The 22,548-nt window shown below is 38.1% G+C and overlaps 1 protein-coding gene across 2 annotated transcripts in view; it reads right to left on the bottom strand.

Annotated features, from left to right (window-relative positions):
- The window catches only part of adam9a (ADAM metallopeptidase domain 9a), a 66,389-nt gene that overhangs the window by 11,146 nt on the left and 32,695 nt on the right, over positions 1-22,548 (bottom strand). For both annotated transcript variants that reach the window (XM_082187730.1, XM_082187731.1), the window contains exons 5-18: positions 22,259-22,335; positions 17,567-17,786; positions 15,816-15,881; positions 15,490-15,561; positions 13,832-14,001; positions 13,007-13,088; positions 12,738-12,871; positions 12,485-12,656; positions 8,431-8,523; positions 7,828-8,023; positions 6,792-6,897; positions 6,509-6,692; positions 1,115-1,195; positions 861-966 (exon numbers count right to left, since the gene is read on the bottom strand). In XM_082187730.1, coding sequence (XP_082043856.1) covers positions 861-966; positions 1,115-1,195; positions 6,509-6,692; positions 6,792-6,897; positions 7,828-8,023; positions 8,431-8,523; positions 12,485-12,656; positions 12,738-12,871; positions 13,007-13,088; positions 13,832-14,001; positions 15,490-15,561; positions 15,816-15,881; positions 17,567-17,786; positions 22,259-22,335 — 1,759 coding nt within the window. The remainder of the gene's footprint in view (positions 1-860; positions 967-1,114; positions 1,196-6,508; positions 6,693-6,791; positions 6,898-7,827; positions 8,024-8,430; positions 8,524-12,484; positions 12,657-12,737; positions 12,872-13,006; positions 13,089-13,831; positions 14,002-15,489; positions 15,562-15,815; positions 15,882-17,566; positions 17,787-22,258; positions 22,336-22,548) is intronic.

Below are 22,548 nucleotides of genomic sequence, written 5' to 3'. Positions count from 1 at the left end.
TTATATGATAAACAGATTGAATTTAGGCTTTAATTCACATATAAACATTCATCAACTCACACATCAGTTGTGATAAACGGAAGCTCAAGCATGTTCCCTTGACTTGCAAGAACCAATGAGGTTCATTCTTGTGTTACACAGCACGTTTGAGTTTGTTTATGTTCGCTGATCAATAATTATATGTAATTAAAGCCTAAATTAAATCTGTTCATCATATAAAGCGATCAAGTCTCTTCAGAAAATAGAGTCAAAGTCAAGAGTCAAACTGGTTGCGTAGCTGGCCAATGGAGGTACAGAAAGGTCTCAGATTTCATCAAAAAGATCTTCATTTGTGTTCCGAAGATAAATGAAAGTTTTACGGGTTTGGAACGACATGAGGGTGAGTAATTACTGACAGAATTTTCATTACTATCCCTTTAAGTTCACTTAATTTAAAGAAAAAGAAGCCTATTAAATGTTAGAAATTATAGCTTTCAATTATACTGTAATGTTGAATGGCTATAATTAATAGCTAAAATGGCTATAATTTAATAGCTAAAATTAAGAAGAAAAAAACATTTAATAGAGTCATCAGTATCAGTGATACTGGCCTTAATTCATTGTGCTTAGTAAAAAAACACTATTAACAAATATTTTAAACATACCGTCTTTATGTTGTTTCTACATTATTTTAGAGACTGAAAGTATTACAATATAAAAATATATGAAAAACTTTAATAGGTGAGATTACAGAAAAGTGATTAATTAGTAAAAAAGAATTAATCAATCGACAGCACTATTAATCACATTTACAGATGACACGAGTTAAAGGTACTGATAAGCCTTTGTGAAGCTCTAGCTGTGCCGTTAAGCAGCCTTACCATCCCAGGTGGGGCCGCTTTCGATGCTTCCTCCATAACCAGAGGTCTCACAGAATGGAGGAGCCCAGCCATAATAACAGTGGCAGTTTTTATTGCTGTTACACACCTTAAAGTAGTCAAGCACAAACACTCAGCACACATTTTACAAAGAAATAGAACTCTAGGTATTTAGGATTAGGATTTAAAAAACAGACGGTTAAATACGTGTATTTCGAATGGTGGCATTGAATTGTGGGTAGTGTATGCATACGTACCCCATGGCCATGGCATTTCTTTTCAACGTCACAGTCATAATTCAGCACGTCTGCACTTTTGCACTCAAAATTCAGACAAATCTGCAATACAAATAATAAGAGTTTTGTTTTTCCAAAGTCAAATACAAAAATACAGTGTGCAAAAAAAAAAAAAAAAAAAAAAAACTTATTTCAAACTATGTTTTGTCATGGAAAAAAGATCTGATCATGCCCTCGGTCAGCCCTCAAGTGGATTCTTTCAAATGTGTTTGGATAGTTCACCCAAAAATGAAAATTCTGTTTTAATCACTCAATTTATTCACCTTCAAGTTGTTCCAAACCTATATGAAATTCTTTCTTCTGCTGAATACAAAAGAAGATATTCTCGAATACAAAGCGCGCTTTCTTGATGCTCACAAGGTGGCCTTTTCGGCGACGCTGTCGAGGACTGTGCCCAGCAGTTCTCGGCAGTCCAGAAGCAGGCTGAGGCAATCAAGAGCCTGCTCCGACGTGCTACCAAACCATTGTGAGCTGCCCTTCAGTTTGCTCATCGTCAAAGGCATACGTCCCACTATGCTGTGCCTTGCCACTCTCATCCCTCTCTCTTATCGCCAGCCGGCAGTGGTGTGTGGTTCGAGGACGCGATGCGTCAGTAGAGTTTAAGATTCTCAGGATTGAAATTGGCCGGCCCGAATTCCAGGCACGATTCGTCAACTGAAAATGCTTGCAGGTCCCTCCTTCAGGGAACAAGGGTTATATTAGTAACCTAGACGTTACCCATATTCTTTAAATAATATAGAATACAGTTTGTCAACTGGTAGAGATTTTGGACTGTCATCTCTATCGTGGTTACGCTCATGTGACATTGCTGTGCTGGGCGGTCACGAAAGCTTTTCGTTTGCATGCGTTTTTAGGCACTGCACTTTAAAAGCAGCATGCAGCAAAAGAGAACTAATTTCTGTATATGCGCGTGCTTTCAAGGAGAGCTGTCAGAGATGTGCGACAGAGCGCTTGAGAACTGAACTGAGTGCTTTTTGCCACCTAATTGGGCTTGAATGGTTAAATACACATACCTATGTGTGAAATTGACCATGTATTTGCAAGTAAACTGAGTCATTTATGTCTTAAGTGAACGTAAACACAGCTCCAACAGTTGAGAAAAACGTGTGAGTATCTTAGGTCTGTGCAGTCAGTTTTAAAGTGACAGCATCCAAATTTACCTGCTGTCATTATTAATGCTAGTCAAACAACAAAAAAGAGAGAAAATCTCTCACTGCTCTTGACTGAATCACTTTTGTAACTATAATATCTTTTGTAACATGTATGTTTAATTTACACAGTAAAGACTGCATTGTTCTTTATACATTTGATTATACATTGTATGTAGTATTTCTAGTATGAAATGTTTTTCTACCTGAAAATAATTTGTCTTTGTTCTATTGTAGTTTGTTTTCTTTGCTCTTTGAGGGTGAAGAAGTGAATAACTTAAGGGTAAGTAAATGATGACAGAATTTTCATTTTGGGGTGAACTATCCTTTGAAGTGAATGATGTTTGTTTTGTCAGTTTTTGGAGAAAAAGATGGAGAAGCCTTGGGCATACTAACAAGTTAACTAGCAGTCAACACACTTTGATAAAAAAAATAAAAAAATAAAAATTATATAAAACAAACTGATGTTTCTTAATGAAAAATTCTAAGTACTGATCAGTTTGGTAATGACAAATAAAGCTGCTGTCTGACCATTATGGAAAAATCATAAAACTAATGACATTTCAGATTTTTTACTGTCACTCATTAGTCACTTCATATTTACATCAGTACCAAATATAATATATTTGAGGAGAAACTTGATTATTCTCTTCAATGCTTGGCATGATGGTAATGGCAGTAGTATTGAATATGATTTGTTTTTGTTTTATTAGGAATAAGTCCAATGTAGAATTTCCATAGTTTTTTCAATTTTTATATATTTATAATTGAGAGAAAAACTTTTAAAAGTCTGGGTAGGAGATAAGCTGAAAATACAGGAAAAAGTATATTGGCATATTTAACATTAAATTTACTCAAGAGGTTAACAATAGGTAGTTCAAGAGACACAATCAAATCTATTACAATATATCCTTTAAAGCAGGGGTGGGGAACCTTTTTCCTGTAAAGGGCCATTTACAATTTTTTTACATTCTTTAAGGGCCATTGTAATGAGCAGGGGCGTTTCTAGGTTTTAAAAACATCAGGGGCTGAGCCCGAAACATCAGGGGCTGGGGGTGGGTAACAAGATAACATGATTCGATACAGAGAATAATGTATATTTTAGGCCTATATGCAGGGGGCAGACTGGTTAAAATTTTGATTTCTCGGACCTACATATGTGCATTTTAAGGTGTTTGAAGGCCAACATTTTTTGATGACAATAGCTTTAAAAGCATGTCAGTGGGCAGTAGCATAAATTATTTGTCAAGATAACAGATTCTTAAACATGAGAATGAGGATAAATGTTGAAATGAATGATCCACACTACAAAATGGAAATGCAAAATGTTTCTGCTTATTGTTGACAATACACAATCACATATTCCAAACAGGAATGGCCTTAAATGAGAAATCTTTCAAGGATTATTTTGCATAGATGTAAACTTTTTAGCATTAAAGATTGGTTTCAGCAACTTGTTTCTTTCTTGAGTTAATCAATGTTTTTGGCACTATTAAATCAGTTCAATTAAATTTCAATTGTTCACTCATAAAGACAGTCACTTGTCACCACGTACTGGCTTAATGATGCAAGTTGTGCAAACACAGACAAGCGGAGTGATACAACCTGTGAAAAGGCTGATGCTGGTGAAATATTCGAACACATTCGAGGACCTTATATAGATATATAGGCTACATATCAGAGTTAAATAGGAATACATTGTAGTAATGTTAATCAAGCAGACTAGTTCACATGACTGCGCAGAAATATTTAAGCTCATTATACAAAGGAAATAATACAGATCTAGACAAATTGGGTTGCTTATAGTTAAAATAAAAAAAATTTTGTCGGCAACACATTCTACTTGCTGTCGGCCACTCATTCCACTTGCTGTCGGCCACTCATTCCACTTGCTGTCGGCCACTCATTCCACTTTAATACCCAAATGACAAAACGAAAGTAAAAGCAGCAGCCCCTCGTGGACGACTACCACACACACGCACACGCAACACACACACACAGTCGTGTGATTTAGTCTGCACACACACACACACAAAGTCCATGTCTGGTCCTCCGCTGTCTTCGTTCCGATCCTTTTATGCGCCCCGAAGCTGATCAGTGAGAAACTTGAAACCGGTACGGCGCGCGCGCCCCCGAAGCTCATCCGTGAGAAACTTGAAACCGGTGCGGCGCGCAGGTGACTCATTAACACTCGCGCTACTGGCCTCGTCCTGCTCTCACGGCTCGTGGACTCGTGCTGCTTGCCACTTTGCCTATTTTGTGTTTTCTATCACAGGAAAAGTAATTGCTGAGATTTTTGTTTCTTAAGTTTTTTTTGTTTTTGTTTTTGGAGGAATTGACTCGCGGGCCGCATCAAACTGTTTTGCGGGCCGGTTACGGCCCGGGGGCCGGACGTTCCCCACCCCTGCTTTAAAGCAAGGACGATTGCTTTGAAAAAAATAAAGAAATCATCCTAGTGGGAAGAACATTTAATTGAAGAATAATCCTAATACAGAATCATGATTTCTGCAGGTTTTATAAAAGTAAATTTAAGACTTTTTAAAGACCTTTATAAGACCAAGTAAAGAAAATTTAAGGAATAAGTTGAAAGGAACTCGATACATCAATATGTTATCTAAATGTAAATGTCTGCATTTCACACAGACAAGACAGATAGACAGACAGACAGACAGACAGACAAGACAGACAGACAGACAGACAGACACACACACACAAAGAAGAAGAAGAAGAAGCAGCTTGAATCTCTCTGCTCCCATCCACTGGAATAGATTATGGAAATAATATATTTTACTGTAACTTCTGATTACACTGCAAAAAGGGATGTGCTTCCCTTAGAATTTTGTCTTTTTTTTTCAGTGCAAACGTCTAAACAATCTAAATTGCATTTAGATACAAAATTGAATACAAATATGAATTCTTGTTTTCTTTGAAATTGATCAAAATGAAGAGAGTTTATGATTACAACAAGAACAAATATCTGCCAATGGTCTCAGAAAAATCAACTTAACTCAAAGGAAAGTTTGATAACTCATTGACAGGTATTTGTTCTTTTTTTAAGCATTAACTCACTTGATTTTGACTTACATTTGCATCTCAAGAAAATGTATATATTCAATATATATATATATTCATATATTCAAAGATGTTTAGATATTTGTATTGGAAAACAGGACATTAATACTGAGGAAAATATTTATTGTTTTTGCAATGCATGCAACATTTAAGGCCATGATTTTAAGAATTTAAGACTTTCTGCTCTGATTTAAGAACTTTTTAAGGCCTTAAAGGGATAGTTCACTTTGAAATAAAATGTTGGTATGTTTTAGCTTACCTCAAGGGCATCCAAGATGTAGGTGTCTTTTTTTCCGCAGTAGTTTCAATTTTGATATTTTTAGGTCAAACCGTTCTTGTCTGTCAGTCATATAATGCAGGTCTATGGTCACTATCTCAAAGAGCATGCAAAATTAAAACAATTCCCCATCGTCCAAATTAAACAATTCCCCATCGTAAGTACACATTGAGGGCCTAAGACACGAAACGAGCGGTTTGTGTGAGAAAACGAACAGTATTTATATCGTTTTTACCTCTTGAACACAGCCACATCCAAGTGATCTGAGGGCGCGCTGTGTGACGTGTGCGCAGACTGGTGCATAGATATATACACTAGATGTCGCCTTGGCTACTGCAGTTCATTGGTAAGAAAGTCACTTGGCCGTGGCTGTGTTCAAGAGGTAACAACGATATAAATACTGTTCGTTTTCTCACACAAACCGCTCGTTTCGTGTCTTAGGCCATCAATGTGTACTTACGATGGGGAATTGTTTAATTTGGACGATGGGGAATTGTTTTAATTTGGACTCTGTGCATGCTCTTTGAGATAGTGACCATAGACCTGCATTATATGACTGACAGACAAGAACGGTTTGACCTAAAAATATCAAAATTGAAACTACTGCGGAAAAAAAGACACCTACATCTTGGATGCCCTTGAGGTAAGCTAAAACATACCAAAATTTAATTTCAAAGTGAACTATCCCTTTAAATTGCATAAGGGCAAATTAGATACTTTTTTTAAGACCCGCAGAATCCCTGAGAATATGTGCACATACATGAAAGTGGCTAAATAATTCAACAAACATATTTTGCCAATGTGTGTGCATAATTTAAGCAGAAACTTTGTATGTTGAATGTTCCTTTTCTCTGTCACCTTATTAGCTTCACACTTTGTGCCCTCGTTGACCATGCCGGGATCAGGTACATCAGAGCCCAGGAGGAAATCCACGCCCCAGCAGGTAGTGCCGGCGATGGGGGTCTGGATGATTGATGGCTTGATGCCAAATATGACTGACGATTGAACGTTCTCACACTGTAGCTTCCCGCACATGGCGTTCCTGAAAGAATGAGAGCGTGTGTATGTTTTTATAAAATTTGTGAATTTTAATTGGTGCAACAATTAAACACAATTAAATGGTGTATATCTTGTGCTGTACCTGCTTTCACACTTCTTAAATCCACTGGAATGGTAGCCACAGTTTCCAAAGCGATCACCTTTAGAGTTCACATCCTTAAAACACAGCTCAGGAGCAGCTTTAGCCTCTACACACAAGCAAAGACAGATGGGTTACATTTACAGAATATACACTTCTATTTTCTCTTTTATTTTTAGTTAAACAAAAACTAAACAAACTTGTGACTTGTGGACAGTTTTTAGTGAATTATTCAGTGTCTGTTTAGCTTTAAAACACAAGTTCTGTCATATTCTATCATTGTTATTGAAGAGCGTGAGCCATAACACATCGCGCTGTGTGAAAAACGGAACATCAAAACATCCCACCGCTGTATGGCCAGATGATACGCAAACTACATTTCTCTGCTGGATAAAGTAAACCTACGGTAGCAGAGAGAGCTTAATGCGCTGCAACTGAAGAAAACAAATGCAAATAGAAAAAAAACACCAAAACACCAGCAAAATAAGCAGACATCTTCATCTGTTTGACAGTTTGCTGCAAATAATCACAACGGAACCAATTACAGAAAAATGATGCAAAAGTTCACAACACAACCAATTACAAAATTACTGGATAATATACTGCTCTGCTGTATGTTTATTATCCATCTGTGCGTTTCAAATGGCCTAGAATATTTAAGAGTAACAGGAAGTATGAAAGTCATTTGGAATGTACACTTTCTGACACTTCTAAATAACATTGGTGTTATACCATATAATTACATAAACATAATATCTATCAGCCCCTCATGTTGATTTATTGTTTCAACTTAATGTAAAATACTATATATGATATTAGTACATGATCAGCTCAGAAATTTTGTGGTTATGTCTTTCTAACTAACTGTTCATAATCAATTTAAAATTAGTTTTTTTATGCTTAGATCAGGGCAAAATAAAGGTAGGGAATATAAGCAAAAATGTATATCAGAATATATTTTATTTTAATCAATACTGGATAAACAATATTCTTAATTCTTATATTACCCAGCCCTACAAGTACGAAATCGTGTACTCACTTGTGCCAAATATGGCCTGACACTGGGTGTCATAGTGCTGGCACTGGCCGTTGTAGCAGTAAGCCTGGTTTTGTTTGCAGGGATGGCCGTTCTGTACGTAGACGTCGTTCTGACAGAGGGCAGATGTGCCGTTACAATACTCTGCCAAATCACATTCATCAGTGCTGCTTCTGCACTCGGTGCCACCAGGTAAAAACTGACAGATAGAGAGAGATAAATTAATCAGAACATGTGAGCTAAAAGTATAACTGCATATTGTCTAATGGCATATGCATGTATATATTAGCTCTGTCCAAGTGAGCTGCTTGGTGACAAGTTTGATGCTTTAATGGAAAATATATATATGACCGAACTAGACAAATTTTGTCTCATTGCGTGAAGAATACATGTATTGCCTTACAATTTGGCCAGAACAAGTTATCTTATAAACCAGCGTGGCATGCATCTTGCCAATGTTATTTTAGTATCATTACTATTACTATTATGGTATATAAATAATAGTATGGCTCTTTTTTAATTAAAAATCATTTTTAAGTTAACAATAACAACAATATTGCATCTCAAGGTTAGGAGCAGAGCTAGTGTTAGAAAAGGTTTAATTACCCTGCAGTTCTTGCAGCAGACCCCGTACGCACACTGAGCACCTGACCTCAGCTTACACGTTTTTGGCTCACAGCACGGGTCCTTCACACACTCCTGAAACATTTACATAATCAACCTTCAGAAGTTCTTGGTATTCTTCATTAGGGATGCAACAAACTAAACTGAGCAAAAAAAGAAACATCCCTTTTTTAGGATACTGTATTTTAAAAGATTTTGTAAAATCCAAACAAGCTTTACGGGATAGGTTTAAACCACAGCATGTGAGCGAAGCAGAGCAGTGTAACGCTCTGTGCCAGACCACTGGTAAAACAAAGTTCACTCAAATCCCGCTCCAACATAAAATTTCTCTGTACTATACGTATTGCTGATTGTAATTACAGTTAATATTTTTGGCTTTAAAGCCTAGATATTCAACCCTGTCCCTGGGGACCCACTGTCCAGCAAAGTTTACTTCCAACCTGCTTCAGCTCACCTGGCCTGTGTATTTTCAGGCAACCCTAAAGACCTTGATTAGCTGGTTTAGGTGTGTTTGATCAGGGTTGTAGCTTAACTGCAGGACAGTGGGTCCCAAGGAGCAGGGTTGAAGACCTATGCTTTAAAGCAATATTTTGTAGTGGTATTAATAAATGTAATGTGAGTGCTAAATTGCAGAGCTGAATCAAACATATCCACAAACATATCCGCTATGATCAGATGCTTTCTTTACTGCTGTTTTCTCACCGCTTTCATTTTAGTTCAGTGTCAATTTTTAGCTTATTTTGTTATTGAGAGGAAAGTGCACAGCACACATTCACATATTCATCTAAACGCCACTCTCAGCAGAGTGAACGGCTTTGGGATGTTCACTAACAGCTGCGAAGGTATATCAAACGAAAAAGAACTTTGCTATGAGTATCTCAAAAATAATCTTTGCTAACTCAAGTTTCTCCCTTTAAATTTTATCAAATTTTTCGTTCTTAACTACGGTACTGTGCATTTATGTAGGTTCACAACTTTTATATTAAACATTTATTTGAACTTCATAACCTATTGCTTGTTTCAAAGATTCTGAGCGGACTGAGCGAGCAGAGAGGAATCTTCAGAAAGGTTCTCTACGGCCCAGAGGGATTATTACCGCTCTGCTCGCATGCTCTGGTTTAAACAATGTTTTTCATGCTTGTTCAATGAAACATAAACAATCATTGTACATTCACCTGTGGAACAGTCCTTAAGACACTAACAGTTTACAGAAGGTAAACAATCAAGGTCACAATTACAATAACAGGATATTAAAGAGACCTTCCTACTGACTCTGAAAAACATCAGAAGAAAGATGCCTAGGGAGCCTGCTCACCTGAGTGAACATGCCACATGCATGCTGCAGAGAGGCATGGTGACTGTGGATGTGGCCAGAGCAATAAACTGTAATGTCAGTAATTTAAGACACCTAAGACAGTGCTGCAGGGAGACAGCTGATCACTCTTACAGTGGGTAGCAAAGCATGTGTCCTCCCAGATGTGTTTGAGGCCAATGCCTTGGTAGAAGAGTGGGGTAACATCTCACAGCAAGAACTTGCAAATCTGGTGCAGTCCATGAGGATGAGATGCAATATAGTACTTAAAGCAGCACACCAGATACTGACTGTTACCTTTGATATTGACCCTCAACCTTCGTCAAGGGCTAGTTATTCTATTTCTGTTCATCTCTGTGGAGAATCAACAACTGGCTGACACTCTCAATGCATTCTATTGCAGGTTTGAGAAGCCCAGACTCACACCTCACACCCGCTCTGATGTGCACTTCACACATCCACCATCACCTCCTGCAACCCCTCTCCTCCCCCCTTCTGCCATCCAACCTGAGCTTAAGGTCTGTGTGGAGGACGTGAGCCGAGTCTTCAAAAAACAGAAGACTAGGAAAGCTTCAGGCCCAGACGGCATCTCATCTGCTTGTCTAAAAGCCTGCGCTGACCAACTGGCCCCAGTCTTCACGCAGATCTTCAACAGATCATTGGAGCAGTGTGAAGTTCCCTGCTGCTTCAAACGCTCCACTATCATTCCGGTTCCCAAAAAACCTAAAATCACTTGACTTAATGACTACAGACCTGTCGCTCTCACGTCTGTGGTCATGAAGTCGTTTGAAAGACTGGTGTTGGCCTATCTGAAGGACATCACTGGACCCCTTCTGGATCCCTTTCAGTTTGCTAACAGAGCAAACAGGTCTGTGGATGATGCAGTCAACATGGGACTGCACTATATCCTGCAACATCTTGACAGACCTGGGACTTATGCACGGATCTTATTTGTGGACTTCAGTTCGGCCTTCAATACCATCATCCCTGATCTTCTCACAGCCAAACTGACTCAGCTCTCCATGCCATCCTCAATCTGTCAGTGGATCTCCAGCTTCCTGACAGACCGGCAGCAGCGAGTGAGACTGGGGAAGCTCACATCCAGGACCCTCACCATCAGCACTGGCGCCCCCCAAGGGTGCGTTCTCTCCCCACTGCTCTTCTCCCTGTACACTAATGACTGCACTTCTAAAGACCCCTCTGTCAAGCTCCTGAAATTTGCAGACGACACCACCGTCATCGGTCTCATCCAAAATGGTGACGAGTCTGCTTACAGACTGGGGGTTGAACAGCTGGCTGTCTGGTGCAGCTATAACAACCTTGAGCTGAACACGCTCAAAACAGTGGAGATGATTGTGGATTTCAGGAGAAAATCCCCAGCACTCCCCCTCTCACCATCATGAACAGCACTGTGGAAGCAGTGGAGTCATTCAGGTTCCTGGGCTCTACCATCTCTCAGGACCTGAAGTGGGCAAATCACATTGACTCCATTGTGAAAAAGGCCCAGCAGAGACTGTACTTCCTTCGCCAGCTGAAGAAGTTCAATCTGCCACAGGAGCTGCTGATCCAGTTCTACTCAGCCGTCATTGAGTCTGTTTTAAGCACTTCCATCACTGTCTGGTTTGGTTCAGCTACCAAATCGGACATCAGGAGACTACAACGGACAGTCCGGACAGCAGAGAGGATTATTGGTGCCCCCCTGCCAACCCTCCAGGACCTGTACTCTTCCAGAGTGAGGAAGAGAGCAGGTAAAATCATCACAGACTCCACTCACCCTGGACACCCCCTGTTTGAACTGTTACCGTCAGGACGGCGACACAGATCACTGGCCACAAGAACATCCAGGCACAGGAACAGTTTCTTTCCACAGGCCATTTCCCTTCTGAACACTTAACATGCCCCCCAAGGCATATGCCTGCAAGTGCAATACTCCCACTGTCTAGTGCAATATTCTCTTAACTCAGGTGATATTTATATTTATATTATTCATACTACTCAAAATACTGTAAATATGTTCATAATCTGTAACATGCACTAGACTCCCACTGTCTAGTGTAATATTCTCTAACTCAGGTGATATTTATATTTATATTATTCATACTTCTCAAAATACTGTAAATATGTTCATAATCTGTAAATGTTTATTCAGACTAAACCCAACTGTGACCCCTTTTTTTTACTTTTTATACTATTTTTTTTTTTTTTTTTTTATATATATTTTATTCTTAGAATTTGTATTACTATGTTTCTTGTTGTATTTGTATTTGTATATGTGCACTGGAAGCTTCAGTACCAAGAAAAATTCCTTGTGGGTGCAAGCACACTTGGCAATAAAGCTCTTTCTGATTCTGATTCTGATTCTGATTCAAATGTCTGTGAAACTTGTTCAGTTTTTCTTGGGTGTTGAATCATTTTATGTTCATTCAAATATTACATTATACTATATATATTATAAATATTTATTTTTGACATTTGTTGGAAATAAAAGCAGTTAAAAATAAGAGGATATTTCTTTTTTTGCTGTGTTTATTATTACGATTATAGTCATTATTAATTAGAACTGATTCTATTAATTAGCTGTTGCATGCAGACCTGGTCTTCGTGACCTCTAACATCACTGGCTCAACAGCACAGTTGGTTACTAAATCAGCCAACAATTATCACATTCTTCAGAAATGTCAAATCAGGATCAGCTCTAAACTGATCTGTAATCAGACTACTCACTTCCTCTGATCCACAGTCACACTCTTCGCCCACATCCACCAGCTTGTTCCCGCAGAAGGGGGCGCTGTATGCCTCGTCCGGCCGTGGTACGTTCAGCAGACAGCGGCCACCTGAGTTCAAGATCATCTTCTCAAAGTCATCAGCACTACAGCTGCTAAAGTTACGAGAACCACTGAGGACAAAAAAACGGGTCAAAACAAAAATCTCACAACATACTGAAATTTGTAACAAACTATACACAAAAAACACTCACGTTGCCCCTGAGTTCATAATGCAGTGCGTGACATCGCATTTACAGTTTCGGCCATCATCGTGGTTCATCCCAAGATTATGACCCAGCTCATGAGCCACGATGGAGGAAAATGACATCACATTATTATTGGTGAACTGAGGGGAAAATGCACACATATACATACAAAGACAGAGATTTAGATACTGGTGAAAGTCACTGTTCAGCAGACACTGACTAACAGCGTGTGTGAGTATCTGTAGCATATGAGAAGTGGATCAGAGATATCATACCGCATTAATTCCACCACCATGACTTCTGGAACAAGCCGTGCCAACGAAAGCCATGCCTGCTGTTCCACCAAATCCTTTCTTTCTGTGAAAAGAGAGTGAAAGAGAATCAGGCAGGCAGGCAATTTCTGTAGCCATAACTGCAAGTCATTATTCATAGAACAATAAATCTAAAGTGGGCATATATATCATATATATGATCACATAATGGAAAACTGGATTTTTCTAGATCTTTTAAAGATATACTTTACAATGCAAGAACTTTCTCTTTTTGGCACCGATCATTTATTGAGAACTACTAGCACAAAAACTAATCTGGAGGTTTTTCGATTTGCTTGGAAAGACAGTGTTTCTAGCTACGAGCAAGACCTGAATACTGCAAGATCTACATACTTTAACAGGCTTATAGAATGTAAGTAATGTGAGTAATGTCAGACCTCTCCATGTATTTATTTCCTTAGTTCCCTTGTCCAGTATCGTCTTAGTTAACAAGGTTGTGTTAGTTTGTTCTCATACGATCTCCTGAGTGTTTCTTGTTTATTTTTTATTATAAACTTTTTTTGTTCTCTATCACTTTCCTCATGCACTTCATTAAAGCCACTGTGATATTAGAATGTTGTTTATGTAAATGAAGAGACATCTGATCTTGTAATGGCAAATTATGGTGTGCCGCAAGGCTTTGTCCTTATCAAGGCTTTGTCCTTATAGGTCCTTATCCCTGTGTTCCCTGTAAGCTCTCTTTGGGTGATATTTATTGATTATATTATATATGTTCTCCTGACTCACTTCTAACATCTGATATAAATTGTAACAGAGAAAGGCCCGTACAGGATGAGCTGTGCACTGTCATGACGACGACGGTGAACTAGTTCTTTCTCTCTCCATTGAGTAAAGCGGCTCAGCACCTCTCCAGCACTGCCATCAATATTGATGAAGTTCTGCACAGACCAGATCTCCAGCCCCACCAACACAATACGAATATTCAGAGTCATGTACATCTAAGGGGAAGCAGGAAAAAGAGATCAAGTTAGAAAATCACTAGTCAAGTCAAGTCACCTTCATTGATATAGTCCTTTTTAAAATACAGATTGTTTCAAAGCAGCTTTACAGTGATAATAGGAAATGAATGCAACAAAGATTGTATTGGCTTTACAGCAGCTCTAGAAGAAAGTCATTGTCTAGCTTAAGTAAGTTTTTAATTTATTCATTTCCATTGTAAAAATCATTAGTTTGAAACTTTGCGTGTTAAGTTCATATTCTGAGTCCATCTGCTTGCCTGTAGCCTACATTCCCAATAAGGTGCGAGTTTGGTCTTTTATATCACTGTATTAGTCCATAAAGCTACGTTAAGCGTTTTGTCCCGAGACGGAAGGGGAATCCTTGAGTATGAGGTATTGAGGGAAACCGATTATAATCCTGTTCATGGTAGAGAAAGCTGATGACATGTAGGCTACACAGGGAAAGTAACAATGAAGTTACTGAATGAAACATAAACACACCTTTTGTGTCTTTATCATCTTTTCTGCATATATATACTGACACAGATAATCATTTTCATTTTATGAATGAATGGCTTGTTCTAACTGTTGCTGGTCTTGGGCAACAACACGCGCTTTTGCACCACCTGCTGGTGAGGTTGACTAACAGCAGATGGAGAGTATGCTCGGCAATCTACTGCTTTTCCTGCAGTTCCTGGATGTCAATGTTGAATTTACTGTCGAATTTGAACCACTGAATTTGTGGAAGCGAATTTGCAAAGCGAAATAAAATAGACCGAAAAATGCCTGTTGAATATTATAGGTTGCATTTTTAAACAGTTTGAATATTTTGGAAGTTAAATATGAAAGGTGAATATGGATTATTGAATTTTTAATAATGAAAATGTGTTTGAAATGTTTTTTATTGAAATATTCCCAGCTTAAATATTCAACCATGTTGAATTTCAGCCCATAAAAATGCAAGCCCTAAAAATACAATGCATTAAAATGCAAGCATGGTTTATGTAATGCCTATTTTTTTTTCCAAGTAGTGCAATTCAACAGGCTTTTTATTTCAAAAACATTTGACATTATTTTTCTTCCATACGTGGCTTTCAAATGAAAGATTGGTATCAAAGAGCACACCCAGGTTCCTAACCGACGACGAAGACTTGACAGAGCAGCCATCAAGTGTTAGACAGTATTCTAGGTTATTACGTGAGGACGTTTTTTTGTTTTAATAATTAGAATTTTAGAATTAAGTAGCAGGAAATTACTAGTCATCCAATTTTTTATATCAGCTATGGATTCCGCTTTGTCGGGGCACAAAGAAATATAGAGCTGAGTATAATCAGCGTAACAGAGAAAACTAACACCTTGCTTCCTAGACCTCTTAATAATCACTGTTTTAGTGATATAAAAATAATGATTTTTAATATTTGACAAATAAATGTGAATTGAATAAAAGGAATTCTTTGCATCCATCTTAAAATATGTAAGATAACTTACACTATCAACATAGTTAGCAATCTGAACCATCTCCTCACGAACTGCTGTATGATTCTTGTTTTTGTAGTTATACTGTAGAAAAGAGAAAAAAGAAAAACAAGAAAGACTTTCAGAAATTGGGCACTTCTCACATGGAACAATTCTCACATTGATGCTGTAATGACCCAGGGGCGATCACATTTTCATCCCACATATCTCCAAATGTTTAATAAATGTCTCCACACTTCCATTTAATTCTCTTAATACTGCTCTCAGTTTAAGAGCGGGCTGTGTAACATATCAGACAATAAGAAAAGAGAAGATGGTACAAGATTTACACTACTTACTCTCTCGTTATCCACCACCAGAAGCAGTTCCACATAGTGTGTCTGGTGCAGCACTGCCCTCTTTTTCTGTTTGGAAAGACAAAGGATTTAGTGTAATTTTCAGCTGTGTTTGCTAAAGTAAGCATCACTATTATTATGATTTTTCTTTACAAATTAAATTTGTATCATTATACCATTAAAAAACTATAATAATAATAATAATAATAATATTAATACAGTTCACAAGACTAACTGGAAGCTGTTGACAGTTGTGATCAATCTAATGATGATCAACCATTGTCTGTAGTGTGGATTAAATTATGAAATGAAGAGCATTACACCAGAATTGAACTTTTTTTAAATGAGTGTGACTTTTCACTTTTTTTTTTTGTGATAAAATATGACCTTGCAAGTCATCCCGTTTCTAAAATATAAAAGCAGCCATGTTGTCACATACAGTACATATAAAGACCTATGCATACGGTGTGTACATTATCACAAAATTGAATGTGTATAAGTGCCTTTAAAATGTAATAAATGAAATTAAATGATAAAATACATTTTTTGCTGGAAGAAAATAAAACTAGTGGTATTTTGCTATGGGTGGAATAACTATATTTCTACCTACAGAAAGGCCTTAAAAACTGCTAGATCTGCTTAATTTTTCACTATTTTAGAAGAAAACAAACCCTAGGTATTTATTTGATAGAGTGGCAGAATCCTCACAACTATGTGCCTTCTTGGAGAGAAATGGAATCTGCAAGGATTTCCAGTCGGGATTTAGATGCTAGAATAGTAAGGCAAGGCAAGTTTATTTATATGGCACATTTCATACACAATGGTAATTTAAAGTGCTTTACATAAGAACGTCTGAGTGCATACGTAAACTCACTGTCTCACTTACCAATTCTCTCAACTCTTATAACCAGACAGCCCTAACCAAAAATACACAGTGCTCATTCAGTAAATGCACAGCTAAATAAATGTGATTTGGGTCTGGATTTGAATGTAACTACTGTTGAAGCACATCTGATCTCTTCTGGAAGCTGATTCCAGCTGCGGCTGGCATAATAACTATAAAGCGGAATCGCCGTGCTTTGAGTAAACCCTTGGTATTTCTAACTGACTTGATCCTAATGATCTGAGTGCTCTGTTAGGTTTATATTCTAAACGCAACTGGAAGCCAGTGCAAGGACCCGAGGATTGGTGTAATATGTTAATATTTTCAGGTTCTGCTCAGAATCCTTGCAGCAGCGTTATGTATGAGCTGCAGCTGTCTTATGTTTTTTTTTTTGGTAACGCCAGTGAGTAGTCCATTACAACAGTCCACCCTTGCTGGTGATAAAAGCATGAACAAGTTTCTCTAAGTTTTGACTGGAAACAAAGCATCTAATTCTTGCAATATTTTTGAGATCTTAGTATGCTGATTCAGTTATTGCATTTATATGACTACTAAAACTAAGGTCTGACTCCAAAATCACACCAAGATTCCTGACTTGATTCTTTGTTATTTTGACCCCTAGGTATGCATTCACCTTGAAAACTTTATCTGTTTCCATATGCAATGACTTCTAATACTACTAAATCAAATTATGACAGTGTATAATGTTTAAACACTTGAAAATAAACATACACCATCATGCACAAGTATGCTACTGTAACATACATGCACATACACACTTTCGTCATGCAGTCCAACATTCATTGTTAATTAACTGTGTTCTAAAGCTTGTGCAATTGCTCATGTCATTATTGGATTTGGAGTGACTCACCCTGATTAGATGGCTGCTTTGACCAAAGGTGATGTTGTGGACATGGCTGTCTGTGGGTTTCCTTGGTGAAGCTTCATCATCATGGTTATGAAAGTGAGGCGTTCCACAGGTGAGAGGTTCAGTCTTTACATCCTCCAATCGATACACCAAGTGCTCATCACTGGAGGAACCTTCCAACGGTTCAATACCGAAACTGGTGCCCTCCGTGTAGAGAACACCCCTAAGGTAAATACATATCACACACTTATAAACATATAACAGATTTTGACAAGAAGAGCTTTTGAAACCTGCTAGAAACTTTAAAAGTCAATTTGATATTATCTCTTGGGAATGACAGAGTAAAGGTGTATACAGTATTCCCAAACTTTCTTTCTTCAGTTGAACATAAAAGTTATTTTGAAAAATGTGGGTAACCAGTCGCTGGTCCCCAGTGACTTCCCTAGTATATTTTTCCTAATATGGAAGTCAATGGGGACCAGCAACTGTTTGGTTACCCACATTCGTCAAAATATCTTCTTTTGCGTTCAGCAGAAGAAAAAAATTAATACAGGTACTTCGTTCGAGATGTACAGTATTGGGACGGAGGCACCAGAACTACAACTGATATGTGCGCTGTAAAAATCAAGCTGTCATTTCATGTACTGTAGTTTGCTTATGCCTTGGGTCGGCTCTAGTGATACTTGTAACAGTAAAGGAAGAACACAAAGTGACCCCAGTTTTACTTGATGCATATCTGCGGTGGCGCAACTGGTAAACCGAGTGTGCTTGTGTGGCAGCGACCCAGGTTCGAATCCAGTCCGTAGTGTTTCCTACATTCAATGTAAATATATCTGTTCCTATTGTCTCAATGATGTTCTCCGTATAAGTAAGTTACTGGTATACTGGGGGGTGTCAGTAAATAGCTAATTCTTAAGCTGTGCCATTATTTATAAAGATTACTTTATTGCATGTGTAGCACACAATACTGATGTCATTAGCACAGTTCAAGAACTTGGAATGCAATTGCTATGCGTTTTAAAATCACTAAAAGTAAAGGATAGTATGACCTCAGTTTGTTATCAGTATAATATTATTGTATGTTCAACACTCTTACAGTGTAAATTAATTGCAATTGTATTGTCACCAAAATAAATCTGAAGTATATGCTGAGTGAATTCCGCATTTCAAAACTTAAATACAAGAGTATATTTAAAGTGTACTTAAATCAAGTCATCTTTATTTACATTAGGGCTGCACAATTAATCGCAATGAAACCGCACACGATTTGGCAAAGGTTGCAATTATTTTATAACGCAGCTTGTCAGTGCTGATCGGTAGTAAACGCTGCAACATCTGAACGCCAGAGGGCGCTCTCACGCAGACGCGCCAAATATGCCCCGTCACAGATGTACTATAACGCACATCATTCCAGGCAATCCCTATCGGGCGGGCATCATACTATCTGTAGCTAAATACACAGAAGATTGAAACACTTTGATTGATTAAACATGACTAATAAACACACGACTGCCTTATTCTGTGTAAGAAGCCACATCATCTCACAGAAGGATGCGCAACTGTCGTTATGAGGTGAGTTTGGAGTAAAAGCATGTTATTAAATGTTGTCTTTTGTTGGACAAGAGGTTTATAAATGCTTCTCATGTTTCGAAAGATGTTTGACGCGTGTTGCTTTTTCAAATGGACGTTATAAGTGACTCAAACTCACAGTGCTTTCAGATGGAGCAGCGTTTACAGAGCCGTACATAAATTACAAGCTGCGCATAAAAAACGAATCGCAGCCTTTGCAATTTCATAATCGCGATAAGCCAGATCGGTTTAAGTGCAATATCATTTAAATTGTGATTAATCGTGCAGCCCTAATTTATATAGCGCTTTTTACAATACAGATTGTTTCAAAGCAGCTTTACAGTGATAATGCAATAATGCAACAGTTTGTTTCCACTGTACAGCAGATCTAGAAGATAGCATCATAGTCCAGCTTAAATAAATTCAGTGATGATTAATTTTATTAAGTATACTTGGAATAGTTCCCTTTAGCACAAACAAGTATCTTTAATACAATCTAAGTTGAAGTTAAAGTATACCAATTTATAGTGTGCCACAAATACATTTAGTTATACTAAAGTACATCCAAATAAATTGTGCTAAAGTATACTTTTTTTTCACTAGGGGAGTGTCATTGTTTTTCTGGAGCTGGTGTGCTACTGGCAACTAACAACGAACTCTTGCTTGTATCCTCTTGTGTACAGCATGTTCATTTTTTGTGCTTCCTTATAATTCATTTGTCATCATTGCTTTATTTTTCACTTCAGCTATGATAAAGAAACATCCACTCTTGCGCAATGCAATGTGTTCATGCATTTTGGGGGTGAAGCAATGAAGGGAGTGGTGTGTTTGTTTGGGTTGATTTCAAATATCAAAAATGTTCAACAACAATTCTCAGAAATCACATACTGCACCTTTAAGAAAAGGTTACTGGGGGCTCTGGCGAGCATGGGCACTGAGCCGGCGTGAGTTCATCATCAGATTCATTGGCCCTGTCCCAAATGGCGCACTTCATGCGGACTTTCGGTCTCGTGGACTTGAATTGCGCGTGCTCGCTGAGTCTACGAGTCCGTAGGCCGTCCCATTCAGCATTTTACCGCTCTGAAGTGTGTTCAGCAGCGCCCCCTTTGTACCCTTGAAGCGGTCTTCCACGAAGCCCGCATAGAAGCAGGCTCCACGCACTTTAACTACCCAGGAATCCTTGCGAAAGGCCAATCAGACAACAGATGGGAGGAGATTTCACTCACGGATAATTGTTGATATGGCTGAGAAGAAAATATTATGGTTTTTATGACCTAAATGTACATTTTACCAGTTGTTACCTACAGTTTATACAAACATTATGGTCATCGAGCAGTGGTTGATGTCTCAAACATAATAATAGCGCGTTTAATAATACGATCGCATTATGATTCATTAAATAAATAGAACGAATGGCAGGGCTTTACTGAGTCATATGTAAACATAGTATGAATATTGAAACCTGTAAATTGAAAAAAAATATGTTTAAATTATGTTTTAAAATTGTAATCTTAGTTCAAATGGAACATTATGTATTATTATGTACAACTGTATACATCATTTAAATAAGCATGATATATCTATTGTCTAATGCCCAGGTGATATGCACAATATCAAAATATAGAACTGTAAAATTAGGCTGTGTAGTTGACATGGAGATAAGACGTCGGAGCGCAAAAATGTGATTTCTCCTGTCCAACAACCAGACCATTATTTCCGGCGTGCCGATCGAGTCTGTCCCAAAAATACCTCTCAATGCGCCCTCGTGGACTCGCGCCAAGGGCCCTATAGATCTGCACCACATGACGTCACCAAAGTGTGGACTCTGAGGAAGTCCACAAGTCCGGAGTGTGCCATTTGGGACAGGGCCATTCATCTCTGGCCTCGGGCTGCCATTGCTTTTTTTTTCTTTGCGGCTCAGGGGCAGCGGGACGCAGAAGAACCTGAGCATTGCCCATGATCAGGGCATTTCAGAGGTAAAGGGACTGTCATTATGCTGCAGTAAGTAAAGTGGGCATGGCAGAATACACATCATTCATGCACATCAGGAGGATCACAGGAGAGGCATTCTTTCCATGCCATTGTGCTTAAAGGCTGTGCAGTCACCAAAATGCTGCAGGAGAGCAACTGGTAGAGCGTTGTCCTCTACGAAGACGTGGTCAACTTTGATTGGTGAAGGCAGCTATCTGAAGCAGAATGATTCTGGGGCAATGACGGTCAGCACCACCCTTTATAGCGGAGGTGCCCATGCACCTCTATTTTGCGTGTTTGAATGCCATTGGCCAGTGTACTTACACTGGTGTGATTTAATAAGGCTTCGGTATGTTCGGAGAAAGGTGTTCCCCCTAAGCGTCAGCTACACAATGACACAATGTCGAGTGAACCGACTATAAAGGAAGTTTTGAAGAAAAGAAAAAACCCTTGTATTTCTAGGTTTTCCGGATTATGAGAACCCTGTATATAATGACAAGGGATACCTTTTCAACACTTTAAAGTCACGATGAAATGGAAGTAACAATAGGTCTTATCTTCTGTACTGACATATATCTGAGTGAAACAGATAAAAAAAAAAAAATTAAATGCAGTGTGGGGACTTGGTTCTATCCATTGGTTGTCATTTGGTTGAAGGCAAATCTACACGCACACTTGCAGTTAATTGTGAGAAAACGGGCCGGGTTTTAAGTGGACTAAATGAAAAATCCAGCATACATCACCAGGGAGAAGTCTGTTGTTTCACTGGAAGATCAAGTTATGACTTTTTGATTAAACATTATTATTAAAAAAGAAAAAAGAAATGTAAATGTTACAAATTAAATGGATGAATTATTCATAAGATTAATAGCATGGATTTAGAAAATAGATGGGGTGATTTTTCATTTAAGACTAATGTTAACTTTATATAAAGTTACATATTCCAACCAAAACAGTTACTTAAATTTTATCCGTTGGGATTTGACTGGATTGTGAATGTTTTATTATTATTATTTTGTTTTTTACTAAAATGAATTACAGTATACCTTAAGGCCAAAACATCTTTGATGTGTGTAAGCAGCTGTTAAGGTTTTACAGCCCGCTTCAGATGTAACATTTCAGCCCTCTATTTATTTAAAGCTTTTGTGATCTCACCTTAACCCCGAGCACAGGCTGAGTGCTGCAGAAGAGCCCTCCACATCCTCTATGTAACCACTGTAATGACAATGACCCTGATGGAAAACGGAGAGAGAGAGAAAGAAGCCACAATAAATTCCACCAAGAACAAAAATGTAATTTCAAAGACTTGACTAACATACAGCAACATTCTTGTCATTCTAAACCTGAATTAAAGGTAACGTTATAGCGGAGGATTTTCCCGAATTTTAGAAAAGAACCGCCCTCTCCACTTTTTGAAAAAAATGCACATGCGCAACACTCTACCT

The sequence above is a fragment of the Leuciscus leuciscus genome (genome assembly GCF_965113295.1).
Source record: "Leuciscus leuciscus genome assembly, chromosome: 13".
Taxonomy (NCBI): Eukaryota; Metazoa; Chordata; class Actinopteri; order Cypriniformes; family Leuciscidae; genus Leuciscus; species Leuciscus leuciscus.
This window is presented reverse-complemented; position numbering and strand designations above follow the sequence as displayed.